Source organism: Gasterosteus aculeatus, chromosome 15 (genome assembly GCF_964276395.1).
Source record: "Gasterosteus aculeatus chromosome 15, fGasAcu3.hap1.1, whole genome shotgun sequence".
NCBI lineage: Eukaryota > Metazoa > Chordata > Actinopteri > Perciformes > Gasterosteidae > Gasterosteus > Gasterosteus aculeatus.
In genome coordinates, this window is record NC_135703.1 from 10,147,560 (window position 1) to 10,164,892 (window position 17,333).

The 17,333-nt window shown below is 47.7% G+C and overlaps 1 protein-coding gene across 1 annotated transcript in view; it reads left to right on the forward strand.

Moving 5' to 3' along the window:
- The first annotated feature begins 1,020 nt into the window (after positions 1–1,020).
- The window catches only part of fermt2 (FERM domain containing kindlin 2), a 33,739-nt gene continuing 17,426 nt past the window's right edge, over positions 1,021–17,333 (forward strand). Inside the window, 5 exon segments of the mRNA XM_040199641.2 lie at positions 1,021–1,366; positions 2,718–2,875; positions 13,844–13,912; positions 13,915–13,964; positions 13,966–14,077. Of these exon segments, the coding sequence (XP_040055575.2) occupies positions 2,719–2,875; positions 13,844–13,912; positions 13,915–13,964; positions 13,966–14,077 (388 nt within the window). The 5' untranslated portion in view covers positions 1,021–1,366; position 2,718.

A 17,333-nucleotide genomic window follows, 5' to 3' on the forward strand; every position in this document is an offset into this window, starting at 1 on the left:
CTTTCACACATTCCAATGTTGAATATTTAAATTTTATGTAAAAAAAAGGTAATGAAATATTGTACTTCTTAACTTTTAAAACCCCATAGAGATTTGGAAGTCGTTTGACGAACCCTCACCTGCACCGGCTCACCGGCATGCTGTGCTGTGTCAGGAATTCTGCCCCTCAAAGACCTTCCACTGGGGCTTCTATAGTTCTAATGAACTATAGTCTACACCTTGAAAGGGGTGAAAACAGGAGAAACAGATGAAGGGGAGATTTTTGGAGAAGCTTCTCAGTTATCTGAACTGTAAGATGGACAAAAGAGCCCGGCTGTTTACTCCCGGGGCTGAAGACCCAGAGGTCCCCGGTGCTGCTGCAACGCTCAGCAGCATTATTGCCATAAAAGGCAGCTTGAGATCTCCATGTCCATCAACCACATCGCCTCGAATGCTGAGCCGGAGAACAGCTGCAGTTTGACAAAATCTTTACAAATATAGACGCAAGTCCGCCCTTTTCTGTTCACTTTTGTCCGAGTTATTTTATTTATCATTTCCACAAAGCCCAAAAGGATATTAACACTCAAAAGAACAACTGTTTTTGGAAGATAGTTCTTAATGGTATGTTATTATTATATGCCAAGGTAAATATTGTTCATATATCTTAGTGTGATAACTACTTATGGCCCAAAGATGACATATTCTGAATTAAATTAAATGATGCTATGATGACTGAATGCAAAAAAAAAACACATGGATACCTGATTATTTTACCTGTCTTGGTGAAAGTGGAAAACATGTTAAGATTACTTTTGACTGTTGGTTTTAAAATAATAATTATTATTATCATCAGGTCAATTAACTAGTAAAACAATTATTTAATGACTCATGCATCGATAAGGAGGGAGAAAAAGGGCTAAGCTACAAATTTCCACTCTCAGCCCCCCCCCTCCTAAAAGACCTGTGTGTGTGTGTGTGTGTGTGCGTGTGTGTGTGTGTGTGCGCGTGTGTGTGCGGATGCGTGTGGCAGCGGGGGCCAGTAGGGGACCAGCAGCAGCAGCAGCAGCTCCCAGTATGAAAGGAAAAGTGGGACTGGAGCAGTGACGTTACACGCTGCTGGAGAGAAGGAGGGAGGACGAGAGGCGGCCGGACTCCATTAAGCTCACAGCCTGCGGGGGGAAAGCTTTTTTTTTCGTGGAAGGGGGGGAAGATACTTCACTTCTCCCGGGCGACTTCTTCGGGGTGGAATTTCTTTGCGTTTCCATCGTCCACGGAAGACGGTCTACATGGTTTGAAGAAGGAGTGGACGCGGGGGGCGACTTGTTTTGTACCGTGTAGTCGACTCTTTTTTTTTTTTTTACTGTTTTCTTTTCCGTCTTTTGTGAAGGTGAGTTTCACAGATTCAAACCGTCCGTCCTCCGCGCTGCTAGTTCGGCCGCTGTGACTTCTGAACACGTCGGCTCTTTGCTGGGGGGGTTGTTGGTTGTTTGTGGTTCCGCTTCTGCTGCACTCAACCCGCACTTCACGTTCACGACTCGTTCGCTCGTTTTCAGCGCGTTTTCTTTTCCACTTTGAAAGCCTCTTTCTGCCTCAGCTTAGGCGCTAGTGAGCGAGGGAGCATGTGAGGAGAGCTGCTCTCCCTCCATCACACGCCGATTTGGAACCGTGCCTTTTTTTTCTTCCTTTACCGTTATGTCGTCTTTAACAGGTGAACAGATGATAACTGATAACAGCTGCCAAAGGTCTTTATCGAACTTGTGTCGAAGCCTTTTTGTTTGTTGTGTATCGATTCGACTGCTCTTTGGGTCCGGACACTTTCTGCCGGGTCAAAGATTAACGACAGTCGGGCTGTCATGTAACTTTAAAAACATGTTATTTGTATCTTCTTATCGTCTTGTTTTTCACGGTTTTTACTCCTCTTTTTTTTCGTCGTCGTCCATGTAGCTCAAATGTGCTTAGGCGGGCTGAAACATCGCATCAGCCGACGCCGTGGTGATTTATTTCATAATTGTATTCAAATGCCGGAGGAAGTACGTCACACTTGGATGGAGCGAAGGGAAGAAATCGCAGGAAAGTTTCTGCTGTCAAGCGTGCAGGAAACCTGCTCGGGTTTGAGTTAAATCCAGTGTAATGTGGAGAAACGCGACTGAACCCAAACATAACTGTGATTTATGTTTAGTACCGAGCCGGTGTACAGAACTGCTCATCATGAATCCGTCTTCCACATACAGTAACCCGGATGACGTCACTATTTTTAAGGCTTCTCAAAACTCCTCCGTGTATTACACAAGTAGTCCCGACTGCATGATGACTGGTCTATTGTCATATTGCCCCCCCAACACAACCCAACCCCTCCTAGGTGCAATTCCATTTCATACCATTGCTTCCGTCTGTTGAGCTAATCCACTATTTTCAATGTAAACCATTAATCTTCAAACTGCGAGTTGCTGTAAATGAGAACCGAGCATTAACGCTTCGGTGTGATGTTTGGAAATGAGTAATGCGCTGCGATGGAGAACAACAATCTGTTTCTACACACCTCGTGAGTGCCCATGCCATCGATATCTGCGCCCACTTACGGTTCCCCCTTCGAGCGAGCTGCGTGCACTGCCATCGCAGCCACGTTTATTCCCTTCCAGAGGGTCAAAAGGCTTTCTTCTTCTTTTCTTTTTTACTCCCAACGTGACCGAACCTCAGCCCGTCTCCCCCTCTCTTGACCGTGTGGTTCTGTTTGGCAGGATGGCGCTGGACGGGATCCGGATGCCCGATGGTTGCTACGCCGACGGGACGTGGGAGCTGAAGATGCACGTCACCGACCTCCACAGGGACGTGTCGCTGAGGGTGACTGGGGAAATCCACATCGGCGGAGTCATGCTCAAGCTCGTGGAGAAACTAGGTATGTAATGTATGTATGTATGTATGTATGTTTGCACTCACGCTGCTGCCGTCCAGGGGCTGGAGCGGGGGCTTCAGATCCTGGTCTTAATTGACTCATTTGGACACAATGGAAGTGACAGCATGAGATTTATGATGTATTCAATAGAGTGGACGTGGTTGGCAGTAATGAATGGCTTTTCATTTGACCTCATGTCCCTGTAGCTTGTGTCAATGGCAGACTGGTGTTATCTGTTCGTATTTGTTGAGCAATAAATACCTCTTTTTTTGTGAGAGGGAGAGCGATTCTTCTGAGTGCCACACATCTATGCAAGCATAGAAACGGTTTGTCACTACTGACCCAAGTTAAGAACAGACTCTCTCCAACTGTCAAGCCTTGGAACTTAGGAGCATGTTTTGTGCCATGGAAACTGAGAGAAAGCATGAAATCTGAGGTCATAGACAAGCTGAATTATTATCTTTCATGCACACAAGGAAACCTGTTTGCTAAAATAAGATATGAGAATAAGATAATATTCCATTTTCAATACATCAATGGGGAAGCTGGCTGTTAGTGTTCATTCATTCATTTATTCATAGACATTGTTGGATTTTCATATCGTACACACGACACAATGAGCAGCTATCTGTCTTTGACCTTTTGTTGCGTGACGCCTCATAGGAGTTTGTGGACTTTTCCTTTCGGGGGTTAATGTTCCTCTTTGTTACCCTGCAGGGTATATGGGTCAGTAACCCAAGGTATAAAGACACCACACACAGCCCCGCTACCCCCTCTCTCACCCCCAACTGTATCATTCACTGTTCTCAGCTGCAGTCACGCTACTTGACATGTTTGGCTTAAAGTAAGCACAGGGGATCCTCTGTTCCAGTCCCTTGAACACTGCCCTGCTTCATGAAAGCCTGGAGAAAGTTCCCTGGTGACGCTAGTGGGGCTGGTGTTGCTGGTGGGGCTGGTGGGGTTGGGGACGCTGGTGGGGCTGCGACCATTTGGGAGTGACGGTGTTGTGTGTCCACGGGGCTCGGACGCTCTGCATTCCTGCAGGGCTCCGAGGTTTTGAGTCCCCGCCCGTGGTCCCGTTTTTAGCTCCCCTTGGCGGAGCGCCACATGATTTAGGTCTTTGTCCCCCCCCCCCCCCCCCCCCCCGCCGGCCCGTCCGATGCCGATTTGGTCGGCGTGTGGGACGGCGGGATTCGTTGGAGGACGCCAACGCCACCGGCCCCCTGGGCCTTATCCGTTGTCTGAGTTGTGTTTGCGCTTTTTGTTTGCGTCCTTGTCGAAGGGTGTGACCTTTGTGGATGTGGAGAAAAGTCTAGCGGTGGATATTTTGTATTTATTTTGTTCGAGGAATCGGCTCGTATCAACAAGCTGTTCACCAACGACGCCGAGTGAAGGAAGTTTTTTCTGCTGTTTTCCTCTGTCCTGATTTCTGTTTCCTTTTCTTAAGGATGTCGCCATTTGCGATGACCTTTTTTTTAATCTTGACAGTTGCAGTTGAGAAAAGTTTTGATTTGCCGAAGATGTTTGGCTGTTGTTGTTGCACCAAAGTAAAGAAACAAAAACAGGACATATAAAGAGTAGTTACTGTAACTCCTCTCTCGCACGTACTCCCCTTCCCTCCAGGCGATAGCACCACTACATCTGCATCTTACTGCAGTCACGTGAGCTCGTGAGTGTAAGCGCGCCTTGAAGGTAATCGGCCCTCGTGTGTCAAACTGCTCTGTGTGAGTGTTTTCACAAAGTAATTGCGCCCGCCATCTCCCTCCTACCCTCAGTCAACACGTTGCTATCCGTCGTAATCATTAACCCGACAGCAACGTGGGGTTTTCCACATGGCCACACACAGCAGGGAGCTGTACACTATTCACGTGACGCACACTTAGGAAAAGGCGGCGATGTGCTTTCCGAAAGCTAAACCATCATTTGGGACGGCGCTCGTTTTTTCAAATTTGTCCGCAGACGTAAACCTTAAACCTGATTTTTATCAGCGACTTTTGTTCGCGGGTAGCAGTCCTCCTCTATCCTCACGTTGCGTACAGTCTTTGCAAGTGAATGAGATTAAGAGGGATGGAAACCTGGATGGAAACCCCGAGCGCCTCCGACGGGCCGCGACGCACACCCGCTATACATAAACACTGTACGCGTGCATGGCGCCGTGAGAAGGCGCACGCGGATACCACAGAGTTTTTGGCAGGGCGAGCCTACGTGTCAGTCTAATATTGAGAGGTCCCGCCCCCCTCTCTGTCCTTCTTGTGATTCAGTAACAGCGTTCCACGATGGTGCTCCGTTTGTCCCTCGCTTGGCAAACATTTGTGGCTCCTTGCAGGAGCGGTGTGGGTTTGCGAGAGGCTGTTCCTCTCTTCCTGCGCGCCGCCGGCCTTTCGTCCACATTGCAGCCTCGCGTGGCCTTTTTCGATAATGGATTAAATAGACAAATGCCAGGAAGGCACTCTGCTATTGATCACGGCAGCGAACGCCGCTTCCATTTCCCGTGCAGCCCTCCAAAAGAGCAGTATTTAAGGCCAGCTGATTGACCGCCCGCTGCCCCCCCCCCTCCCCCCCTGTGATCCTTTCAGCCGTCATTGCTTACCATCACTCCTGCTTCCCTCTCCAAAAGCTAACAGTGCCGTTTGGTCGGGAAAGCAAATATTGCGCAGCATTTATTTGATTTCTAAGGGAAATCAAATCAAAGTTGCATTGCTTTTAAACCTGCTGTTGTTTACAGTTAGCTGTCAATGTTTCACACTAATGCTTTGTTATTTTGCACTCCCTTTAGGGGGAAAGCGCAGTTTATGATTTATTTAAAAAAAAAATTTAGATAATGATTCACTCCGTATCCCTCCTCCCGTAATGACGTGAGCCACGCTGCTAAAATTCCATAAAAAGTCTTGGATGAGACAGGAAATGACTCCCAGCGTTTGGCATGTTGTTTTCTGGTGGCTGCCGTCATTGCTGGAGTCTCTGCTTCATCCACCTCTATGCCCCCCCCCACCCCCGCCTTTGTCAACTCCCACCTTCCTTCCTTCCCTCTCCCGCCCGCTTCCATTTGTGTATGCGGAATATCCCATTTAGTTTTTTTATTCTTATTTTTATTCTTATTTTTTGCGTGGCAGCCGTTTCTTAAGGTTCGACGCCACGTCCAGCCACGTGGCAACGACTCGATAACGGGCGGGAAGCCTGGAGGTACACATTGTTCCCTTTCTCATGACTTCTGAACCAGGGCCGTGCTTGCCGACTGTTCAGTGTTCCATAAATAGACCTGGAGCAAACTAATTGGTCCAGTGTGACTGTCGACGGTTCATGGGGTTGTTTCCAGTGAGCGGCCTGCCGTTTTTTTTTTCGGCTGCCGTTCCACGGAGAACTTTCCCTGCGTGTCGGAGAATTTGCAATTTGAATTTGCGATGACCTGCATATATGCGTCGAAAGTCCTCCTCCCACCTTCGCTTCAATTTTGTTAACGCAAATCATTGAGGGAATGTATCTTAAAGGGAGAATAACTTTTTTTCGTTTCTACCCGAGGCACATCTGGCAAAACGGGAAGTTAAAATCATAATGTTCAATAAGACTTGACCTACAAGTTATTTTAATGTTTCCTCTGAGCGGCTTTGATTTTCCAAGAAAGGCTGTCAGATATTTGAACTGTGCGTCCTTTTTTTTGCGGCGCAGCGGTGATGTCTGCTGGTGGTGAGCGCGGGCAGATCGCTCGGGATGGGACAATGGAGCGCAGGATTCACTAGGAAACAGGCGCGTTTTAACACCGGATGCCAAACTTCCTCTGGGCTTTTTTTTAATGCCCCTTCTCCCTTGTGCCTTCCTTGCGTTCCCGCCTTCCTGCCCCTCTTGTGTTTCTTTCTCTTTTTTATTAAGGTAATGGCCGCGTTGGGCTGAAGGGGAAAGACTGTATTTCACTCCCTACAGAGCGCCGGATGTGGCGCTGAGTCGCTGTAGTCGCATCTGTCTCGATGACCGGAGAGCTGTGAACATCTCCGCACATCCAACGTCGCTCACCGGCACAGTGGGAGACGGCGGTTGTCGGGGCACAGATCTGTCGCCGTGTGTAATGAGACTCATTGATTGGGGCCGTGGAGCCACACTAAATGTCTGGCATTTCGAAGTGAGAAAAGGCCTTGCAGCCCACCCTCTAATCTCTGCGGACAGGAAGTAGTTAGCCTAAGTAGCGGCCCTGCCCAGGCCGGAGCTTTCCTGTTTCACCAGCGAGATGCTGCAGTGATTGTGCTGCTCTGCGCAAGTGGACGTCTCAATGAAAGAATGCAGCTGTGTAGGTAGAGCTGTGCTACGCTATTTTCAGGTGCATTTGGCAAAAAAAATCGCACAAATCAAATTTTGAAAATTCGACATGTTCTCCTTTTACTTTGCTGGTATTCTCATCTATGGTTATTTGTATAAAGCACACATTTCAGATAAGGAAATACATAATTCTATTGTTTTATATACTTCCTTTGATCTATGAATAATTGTATATAGGCAGTATTACTGAAAATTCTTATACGGGTAAATGAAATCCAGCGTTCTGATTGGTTGAGAGTGAGTCACGGGGGGTAAATTATTGAGCGATAACTAACAGTTGCTGTTCACATTGACTGGCGTTTCATATCACTGCGTGGTCAAAGTAACCGGTTCGCTTTTTGCGTGACCGTTAGTTGACATTTCAGTCTTTTAGCTCTGTGGCGATCGCTGAAAATCCCCCAGAAATCCCACAAATGATCGGTTTCGGCAGTGCGAGCTTTCGCAACCGGACAATTAAGGTGGTCGTCCTGAGCGATGTGAATAAATGAGAGACCCAATGCGGTTTACGTGCACGTACGGGGACTATTCTATTCTGGACTACTGAAATGCGATACATAACGTTTGTTTTGCCGGTAACCGTATTATAAAAGCAATAAGGTACTTGAGGCAGTACTTTATCTTCAATAATGTTTTATAATATTATTGGACGATAAAGTACAGCCTCTCGTACCTTATTGCTTTAGAAAGATACGTCTCATAACGTATTCTCAAATCTATTTCATATTGCTTTGAGAACGTAGGTCTACCGTGAAAATGTTTTACATCAAATATGAATAAATCAGCTAATTGTGTCAGTGCTGCATTTGATTGTCCAAACATTGCACTAAAGAAAGCTGTCCAAAGAGTTCCTAGACATATTCAGCTAGAAGCCACTAGCTGTCAGTGGGGCGGCCCGTCCCGGTCCTGAGGGGACGTCTGGCAGGATGTACTCACGGGCAGAAGGACTGATGAATATTTTCTATCTGCTCCATTGATCTTAGTCCCAGAGTTTCTTTAACGTCATTATTTCACCGGTTCTCTGAACACGTAATTGCATAAAGCTGTTTCACGACGGGAGGGGCTCACCCCCACTGTTGGGCTGTGTTTTGTATTATGACACAAATGGAAACAAACTGTCTCTAAGGAGGTTTGTCTACTATCCCTCACGGCCTCTCCTAATGCTTCGGAGCCTGTTGCACTCTCTTCTTGCTCTAACGGGATTTTTCTTCAAGCCTAAAAAGACTATTTTATTAGAGTAAAAGTCATGATTGGGCCTCCATTGGCCAAATCGGGCTGATCTCATCCTTTTCCGAGCAGTTAAACCACGATGCGACAAAGGTCGGGTACCGTCCAATTTAAGAAGCTTCTCCTGGAGCATCGTCCGGCATCATCCTCGGCCCTGGAAGATGAGAACACTTGGATTTGTGTGTGTTGTTTATTTGATGTCGAATCAACTGGCATCTCACTCTCCGACAAACCGAAGTGGGCTAAATTTAGACTGCGTTTGTCTGCATGTGGTCAGTATAATTATTTTAAATGCAATCAATATCCGTCTGCCACAACATCCCCAGACATCCCTTTTCTTTTTTAGGCCAGCGATGACCTTAATTGATCTCTTACTTACATGAGCTGTGTATCACCAACGACTTCGACAAACCTGTTTTATTTCCGCAGCCCAAAAAGCTTTTAAGTGTCTCCTTGTCTAAAAGCTCCTATCAGGTAAAGTTTGACAGCTTGAAAGGGTTGCAGTGTGTGTTTTGCATATTTAATGACCCAGGCAAATGGGGCCTGTTTTGATTTGCTATTGGCAGGAAGCTGAGTCGGCGCATAATATCTGACAGAAATTGGCTCTGCGGCGGAGGGGAATGCGTCTAATGAATGAGCTCGGTGCAGTTTGGCGCCGATGAGCTCACCGAATGGGAGTCTCCACTCGCATCACGTGGTTTCCTTTATCAGTTCAAGGCAAACTGGTATTGGTATTGTTATACGCAGCCCCAGTGGCCAGTGCCACGCACTCCGGGTTGTGTACAAAACAGAACCGCTGCGTCGGTTTAACGTGCGTCAGAGGTCCAGAGGCGAGTTTGCAATCCTGTGTTACTTTTATTACATGTCTGCAACACCGCTATCGTCATCACCTGTCTCTATCAAACTTCTTTCATACACGGGGGGATCTGATGTTGATACTAACTTGTTCGCCTGTGCAAGCGAGTTGAGTACCTCAAGATCATTTACAGTGGATCTTATATAAGGAAAGCGCTTAACAGTTGCTTCCCTTGGGTTTCCTTTTCGATATCGACTCTCACCTCAGACGTGGAATGCATGTGTGTGTGTGTGTGTGTGTGTGTGTGTGTGTGTGTGTGTGTGTGTGTGTGTGTGTGTGTGTGTGTGTGTGTGTGTGTGTGTGTGTGTGTGTGTGTGTGTGTGTGTGTGTGTGTGTGTGTGTGTGTGTGTGTGTGTGAGAATCTGCAGCTCGTCCTTTTGCTTGTGTATGAAAACAAGTTGTTGCCTCACACCACTTCCCCCGCGGCGTCAGCCAGGAGTCACCAAGGAAACGGCACGACCGGCCTCACCCAGCTGTTGTGTTTTCATCAGCTGATGAAGATGACAAAACATGCTCGTGCTGTTTCTGAAACACAATGGAGAGCGGTTTCGCTCTCAAACCGCCTCCACCAATGACGCCAGAAATAACTGACCGTTGGTGCTTTGCCGTATGAAGCTAAATAATTAGTAGATATGAGTCATTGAGTGCTCGTGCAAATTAATTGCGTTTTAGGCCAAAGGGCAGCGCCAAGCCTTCATTTAGAATCGTCTTCTCATTCAGAATTTATCATTAGCACTTAAACTGATCATAAAATCAACTCAAAAGACGACGTGTATCGTATTTCCTTGATTGTAATTAACCGATGCTGCGTCTCAACTTCCTTCCGATCCGCGCTTGCTATTTTAGAGTGCGTAGGGATATTTTAGATTTTAAAGCGAACATACAAGCAAAGGGACGATCATTTTCAATGTAATGTAGTGGCGGAGCTCCGTGATGTTGCTGTTCACCCTTAATTCAAAGAAGAAACGGTCGTAGATCATGTTTTCCTGTAAGTGCACAACAGCGGTAATAGATGTGGGACTGAACCACCCGGATGGAAATGTTGCACTTACAGCGTACACAATGTACTACGCGGAAGCCTCCTCTAGGAAGAGACGCTGCGTATTCTGATTTTATTGAAATGTCACACAGAATTATATAATATTGTTCGGGCAACAAATCGAAAACCAAGCAATGTTTCCAGAAGCATAAAACTATACGGCAGACAGCTGAGAGTCAGCAGATGCATTCTGTCCATCTTCAGCTTAAAGAAGGCAGCGTTTACATTTCATGCTATTAAATTTGAGGCTGCATGCAAACTTTAATTTTGTCCCTCGTCCTCCTCGCGCTCGCTGCTAAGTCTCATATAATTTTGTCCCCGCTGCTCCCTTGTCCTCTGCTCATCCTCTTGTTCCGTCCTTTTCATCGTTTCTTCTGTCGTCCGTCCCCTCCCCCCCCCCCCCCCCCCCCCCGCCGCCGGGCCTCCATAAACATAGCTGCCTCATAATGTAAACACCGCAGATAGCAAAGACAGCAAAGAGGAGTGATGGAGAGGGAAGGAGGAGCAATCTAATTTATTCCAATTAAAGCCCTCAATACGATATCTTAAGTGCTCTTTGCGTTTTCTTTTAACTGCTTTGTTCGGAATAAATATTCAGGATTTCTCCGTGTGGTGTCTGGTGCTCGACGCAAAGGGGGTCTTGTTAGGGATCTGTGATGGTGGTGAATGAAAAGACCTCGTTTTGACAGAATTGATGGATTAATTTGGCTTGTTAACACACACACACACACAAAAACACACTGAACTAATGTAGTCAATGGATGGATAAGAACATCCTCCCTCCACCATTCCCCAACACACACACACACACACACACTTGGTATCATCTTTCACATCCTGCAGAGGTCATAAAACATTCCCCCCCCCCACACCCTCTCTCCTCGTCTTTCAAGCTCTCCTTGTGCGCACACACACGCACATCACTCTATTGTGGGTCTGTGGGTCCACATTTCATGTACCCAATTACTTAGGCCTCTGGCTGCCGCATTACGTCAGGCTTGGCAGGCTGTATTTTTAGCTCGGAGGAGCCGTTGGCCCCTCCCTCTCCGTGGATTGAGTTACCAGCTTGTTGCTGAAAGAACCCAATGGGCGCCACGCAGGCTGCCCTCGTCCAATCACAGCACATCGAACCACCGCGCAATGACACAAGCGAGCACGGGGGGGAGGGGGGGCGGATATGACCATTAAGGACGGTGCACGTTGAGGGAAACGTGGACCAGCTGAGGCGGCCACTCAGGCCTTTCCACGGACTGAGGACGTTCCTGTAGGACGGGGCCTGTGGTGAGGACCGGAGGGCCCAGACGTTAATACTGGCCGTCCCGCATCGCTTCCAGACACCAGAAATTACAAGGTTGTCAGAGGGGGGGAAAACTGTGAGCAGAGTTATGAAAATACAGATCTATTTTCTATTTCCCTCTCCTTACTCCCTCTCATTATTTCAGGCTTTAATAGTCGCAGTGTACCTAAGGGAGCAGTTTGTTAGCGATGAAGTTGTTCTGTGCAGCTGACGCATCAGAATAGAGCGATGACAGCCAGAACCCCCTCTCCCCTCCCTCCCTCCCTCCCTCCCTCCTTCCCTCCCCCAAGCTGCTGAAGTAACTCACACAGGGTCTCCGAAAGAAAGCTTGGAATGTTTTCTCATAGGTGCCAAGTGTTTGTCCACGCAGTAAAAGGTAGAGCACCCAACAGCTTGACAAACAAAGTCCTCCCCAAATCAATCCACACGGGCCCCCGGGGGGGCTTCACAATGACGTCTGCGTGGAGATGCTGGGTGGCCGCTCTTCTTTCAAAATGTTCTTCCCCATTTTTAATCTACAGTGTATTTTATTCCTCATCCCAGTTTGCTGGGTGATGATGAAAACTGCAGCACAAAAAGAGGGCCACTCAAGGTTTTGGTTACCATGACAGCAGGCTGTTTAGAAGATGTCAACAAAGGCCAACATTCAACTTCCCCTCGACGTTGTCACTGTATTCCTCTCCCGATGAGTGTTAGTCGGTCAGCGTCTGACTGTGATGGAAATAATCCAAGCTGTCGTGTCTCCTAACTGCTGCTTGCTCGCCATTATCCAGAGTAATTTATTCCATTCATAGCTGTGTCCTTCCCCCTGTTATACGTTGATGTAATGTATTGATGCCACATTTAGACAATGTGCTTCCAGCCTAGAATATAAAGTAGATGTGTTTCTTAATGAGGCGCTTGCCTGTCTTTTTTTCCCCACCATGTTCACCGTTCATTTCCACTATATACAATGATTTGTGGGCCTAAAGGATGTATGCTTTGTTAATTCTTTATCCCCCAGAAATGTATATACTGCTCCAACAATGAATTAACAAGTTTTTCAATGGAAAGATGGTTAACACGTTGCTGTTCATGATCAAATCAATGACATTTTGTTCCTTTCTTCTGCATTTCTTTTGTCTAAATTTTATTAATCCATAATCTGGGTATACGCCTTTTTAAACTCTTGCTAGCAGTGCAGTATGCCTGTTGAATCAGTTCACATCTATGAGCAAACCTGCCTCTGAAAGGAGGGAGTGAGACGGAGGACAAGCTGGAGAAGCAATGAAGGAGTATGTGGGTGGAGGAAATGAGACACCGCCTTGGGAAGTGCCTTCCTGGATTATTGCTGAAGTAATGACATCACTGAATGAACTCTGGTAGTGGTGTAGTGGGGGTGGGGGGAGTCTGAAAGAATAATAGGCCTAAAACTAAAGGTGTATTCACTCGACAATCGTAGACTGCTTATTCTGACGTGCATGTTATGTAGTTTATTTAGAAAGTGAATACCAGCTTTTGGCCTTACAATAGTGATGCAGCCTTTTCCACTTTTACTTTTTCTTACTTTTTTGGTGATTGGCAGCTCAAACCTGTAGTTAGGCACTTCTCGTGTAGAAACCGGAGCGAGGTGAGTCGCAGAAACGGCTGCTTTGAGTCCCCCCCCCCCTTACAGATCCCTGCAGTGTTCACCTTCCCCTTGAAGTCAGACACACACACACACACACACAACACACACCATGAGACCACAGGTCGGTACCCATTGTTTCTGAGACCCTGCAGAGAGCGAGCCTGGAGCTATGTGTGGTTTTGGGTGGCTTGTGTCTCCTGTGGGGGGGGGTGGGGGGTGGGGGGTGGGGGGGGGGGGGGGGGGGGGGGGAATCCCAGTGTGACTTTTGAACAAAGAGGGAGGTAGGAACCCAATATCCCCGCGGTGTCACACAAACGGCCACGTCTTTCACACAGTCTGTTGTCTCCTCTCTCTCAGCTTTTCCGCCCCCCACCCCCTCTTCCTATCTCCCTTTCATCCCAAATGTGACCCTCTGCCCCGGAGGGACATATTTTGAGCTCGGGTCAGTACAGTGTGATGGTTGAAGACTGATTTGATTTACACTTTCCACATCGCGCCTCGATAGATGAAACCGTCCCAACCAAGATGGCGGTGCACTTCAGCAAAGGGTGCTCGTGGCTTCGCTCTTTTCGCTCTGTTTTCACGTGTACCTCAGCAGTTCTCACGAGACTCACCCTACGTTTCTTTGCCCTCCGCAGACGTGAAGAAGGACTGGTCCGACCACGCGCTGTGGTGGGAGAAGAAGAAGACGTGGCTGTTGAAGACCCACTGACGTTGGACAAGTACGGCATCCAAGCCGACGCCAGGCTGCTTTTCACGGCCGCAGCACAAGCTGCTGCGCCTGCAGCTGCCCAACATGAAGCACATGAAGGTCAAGGTCAACTTCTCGGACCGCGTCTTCAAGGCCGTCTCCGACATCTGCAAGACCTTCAGTAAGTGGAGCGGCTGACTCGTGTAGAAGGCAGCTGGCGGAGAAACGTCGGTAACGCCAGGCCGACATGTGGAAAAGGGTCATCAAGCAGATGCGAGACGAGGTGCGGCGGGTCGGCTCGGGGTTATGGGAGCGGGGGGAATAGGACAGTGGGGAATTTTCCTCGGGAGGCCCCACAGAAGCTGCCCACGCCGGCAACGTCTCCCTGTAAGACTACTTTTGAAAAAGGCTCAAGGGCTCTACATCAAACATAGTCAATCATGTCCTTCCCTCCTTTTGTTTTGGTCCCTTGCAATTTGTTGTGTTTATTAAACACGTTCTGAGCTCTGCGAGCTGGAGCCACGTCTCCGCTCACCGGCAGTCCACTGTACTCTGTGGAGTCACGTCCTTGGAACCTGGGCTCCATCGGTCTCACAGCAGTGTTTAGTAAACAGAGATTATTACTCCGCCTCAGGCTTATAACACAGGCGCACATTGCTCGACGTCTTGCTTACCTGCTGTCTCTTCCACTCATATCAACTCCAAATTTAACCCCCCCCCCCCCCCCCCCCCCCCCCCCTCCCGCGCCCTCCTAGCCCTGTGGTGTATGCCGTTACCCAAGGGCCACACGCACTCCATCGGTATTTCCCATCACTGGCACCACCATGTCGTGTCATAGGTCACACACTGGGCCCCAGTGACCTTTTCCTCAGCTCGCTCCCCGCTCCCTAGGCCTCCTTTAAGACCTGGTGAGCACGCGCGGAAATGCAAACCGCCCTCCCGAAACCTATTGTATGCTTAGGGATTTTATTGTGAAAGGTAAGAATGTCAAGGTCGTCTTGGTTCAGACTGTTTGGGACTGTTTCATTTTAATAGGATGTTGCTATTTTGATAAATTTTGATTAAACAGCCTTTTGTAAAATATAAATTTACCTACAAAATCGCACAAAACACGCAAAAGGCTTCTATTGGCCTCTACAGGTAGCACTCCACCTTGCTTTTTTTAATTCGGCAGGAATGAAGCTTTGATTTCTTGGGGGTCAAACAAAGTTTCTTTTAGTGTAAATATACAAAAAGACTGTTTTTGAAAGCAGAAGCTGCGAGGCGGGGGAGAAGCAGGCCTGTAGCCTTTCAGGCCCAGTAAGGAATGTGTCTGCTGCTTCTGTAAATCTATTTCAGCTTCCAAGAAATTCAGGACGAATTGCTTTTGGCTGACATGGCGCGTGCCAGGATGTCACAAGATGTTGTCAGTGGCTGTTGTGTTGCATGAATGCGTGCGAGAAGCAGAACCTGCACTGGGGGACGCTGGGGAGGTTCTTCTCCAGCTGGGTGTGGCAGCAGACCCGGCTGACCCTCAGCTGCACGGGCCTGGAAGCCATTTTTTGGTTTTGGTTATCTGGGCAACTTTGAGTTTCATAATTTCCTGAGAATATTTTTTTGCTGACTCCATGTGAACGGAACAGTGTAGAGAATCGGACGGGACAGGAAGAGACGAGCCCCGTCCAAACTGCCCTTCCCTCCAGACAGCCGGGAGGGAGGGACGGATATACTGGACGACAGAAACAAGGAAAAGTAGTTGGATTGTTTGTTTTTCACATACTGATTTACTGAAATTCCCCAAAAAGATTTGCTGCAGTGTGTACATTCAGTTGGTCACACATGAGCCTGGTCATGTCCTGTTTTCATTCCCACCCTCTCCTTGGTTTTAGTTTTTGTTATTTTACTTGATTCTGACGTTGTGCTGACAGCATTCTGTCTGTTACTTCTTAATACCAACAGTCAGCTTTTTAGCACAGCTCAAACTCTGTCAGCGAGGGTTCCATAGAGCGGAAAAAGCATAGAAAACCAACCTACCCCTCCAAGATAAAAGTATGAAACCAATTATCAGCGCTGTACTTCTCCCATGTCCATGACAGCTGTGTCCCGACACGGACGCAGCCAATCTGGGCAGGCTGGGAACCCAGAGGACCACATGCACCGACACACGTGGAGATCACTCCGGTTCACTCCTGTTTGGCCCTCTGATTACATTTGGCTGCTCTTACATCCTGTGCGGCGCTGCTCATTCGATAGCGAAGAAAAGGCCTTTGGGGATTTTCCATTCTGAAACGGTGTAAATATGCTGTTGTAAGTGTAGTGAAGACTCACAGTGACGACATGAGCTTGTCACTTCCAACACACTGATACACCTCCGCCCCTAACAAGACCCTGTTACGTTCCCCCTGCGATACACAAAATGTACTCTTCGCTATTGACTCGCACACAACAACAATTAGCGGACCGAGACCGAAATTAGGCCGTTTCCCTCAGCGAGTCCTGCTGCGCCACTTCAGCTGCGTGGGTTTTTTTTCTTAGCTAGCGCTCGTTTGCTACCTGGAATATAACTATGCGGTAACTTTTTCCCATTAGTTCACACGAAAACTTGTCTAACTAGATGTTGATGAGGAAGGAAACGGGTAAATGGGTTGCGTGTCACTACAGTGAGACAAGAAGAACACCACAGGAGGAGTTTATTATTTACCGTTAAGATTGTGTGTGTTTGTGAGTGTGTGTGTGTGTTGGGGGGGAGGGGGGCTGTGGTCTGCTGGACTGGCCCGAGTGAGCCGACCTCTGTTGTCATAACACAGAAGGAGTGAAGTTTCTCCTCGGCTCCAACCCCTCAATTAAAGGGCAATCACACCCTTTTTGAGGGGCCTTTTGGATTATATCTAGTATCTCAGACACCAAGCAGGTCTATTTATGTCTTCTTATTTTCTTCTTATATTTTGAGCCTGTGAGATATTTCGGAGTCTTAGAAGTTCTCCCTAAATGCCAAAAACCTGACATCACTGTACTTGCCATCAGCTAAATTATTAACAGCTATGAAATATATCTCCACCTTTTTAGATTGTTGTTGTTATCATTAGCTTCGTCCTGCCGGACTGCGGCTGTATGAGAAACAAATGCTTTTCATAGCCCTTTTGAGTATTGATCAGTCCGCCTTATGGCCCAATGAGTGCCTCTTCATAACATGAAGGAGTATGCAGATGGAGAAACAGAAAGTGAAATCACTTCATTTTTTTTTTTTTTGTCCATGTAGGGTCTCAAACTTGTTGTACGGTGAACGTCGGTGCTGTAAAATTAGACGGCGTGACGGTGTTTGTGATTCTTCCGCGGTTGGCCTTACTCACTGCAGTGAATCATGTGTTCCGAGGAGTCGGCCTCGCTGGCTCTCAGTCAACCCCTCCTGCTCGGGCTCCCCGGTCTTGGTTACTGCCGCGTGTCAGCGGGATGGATGA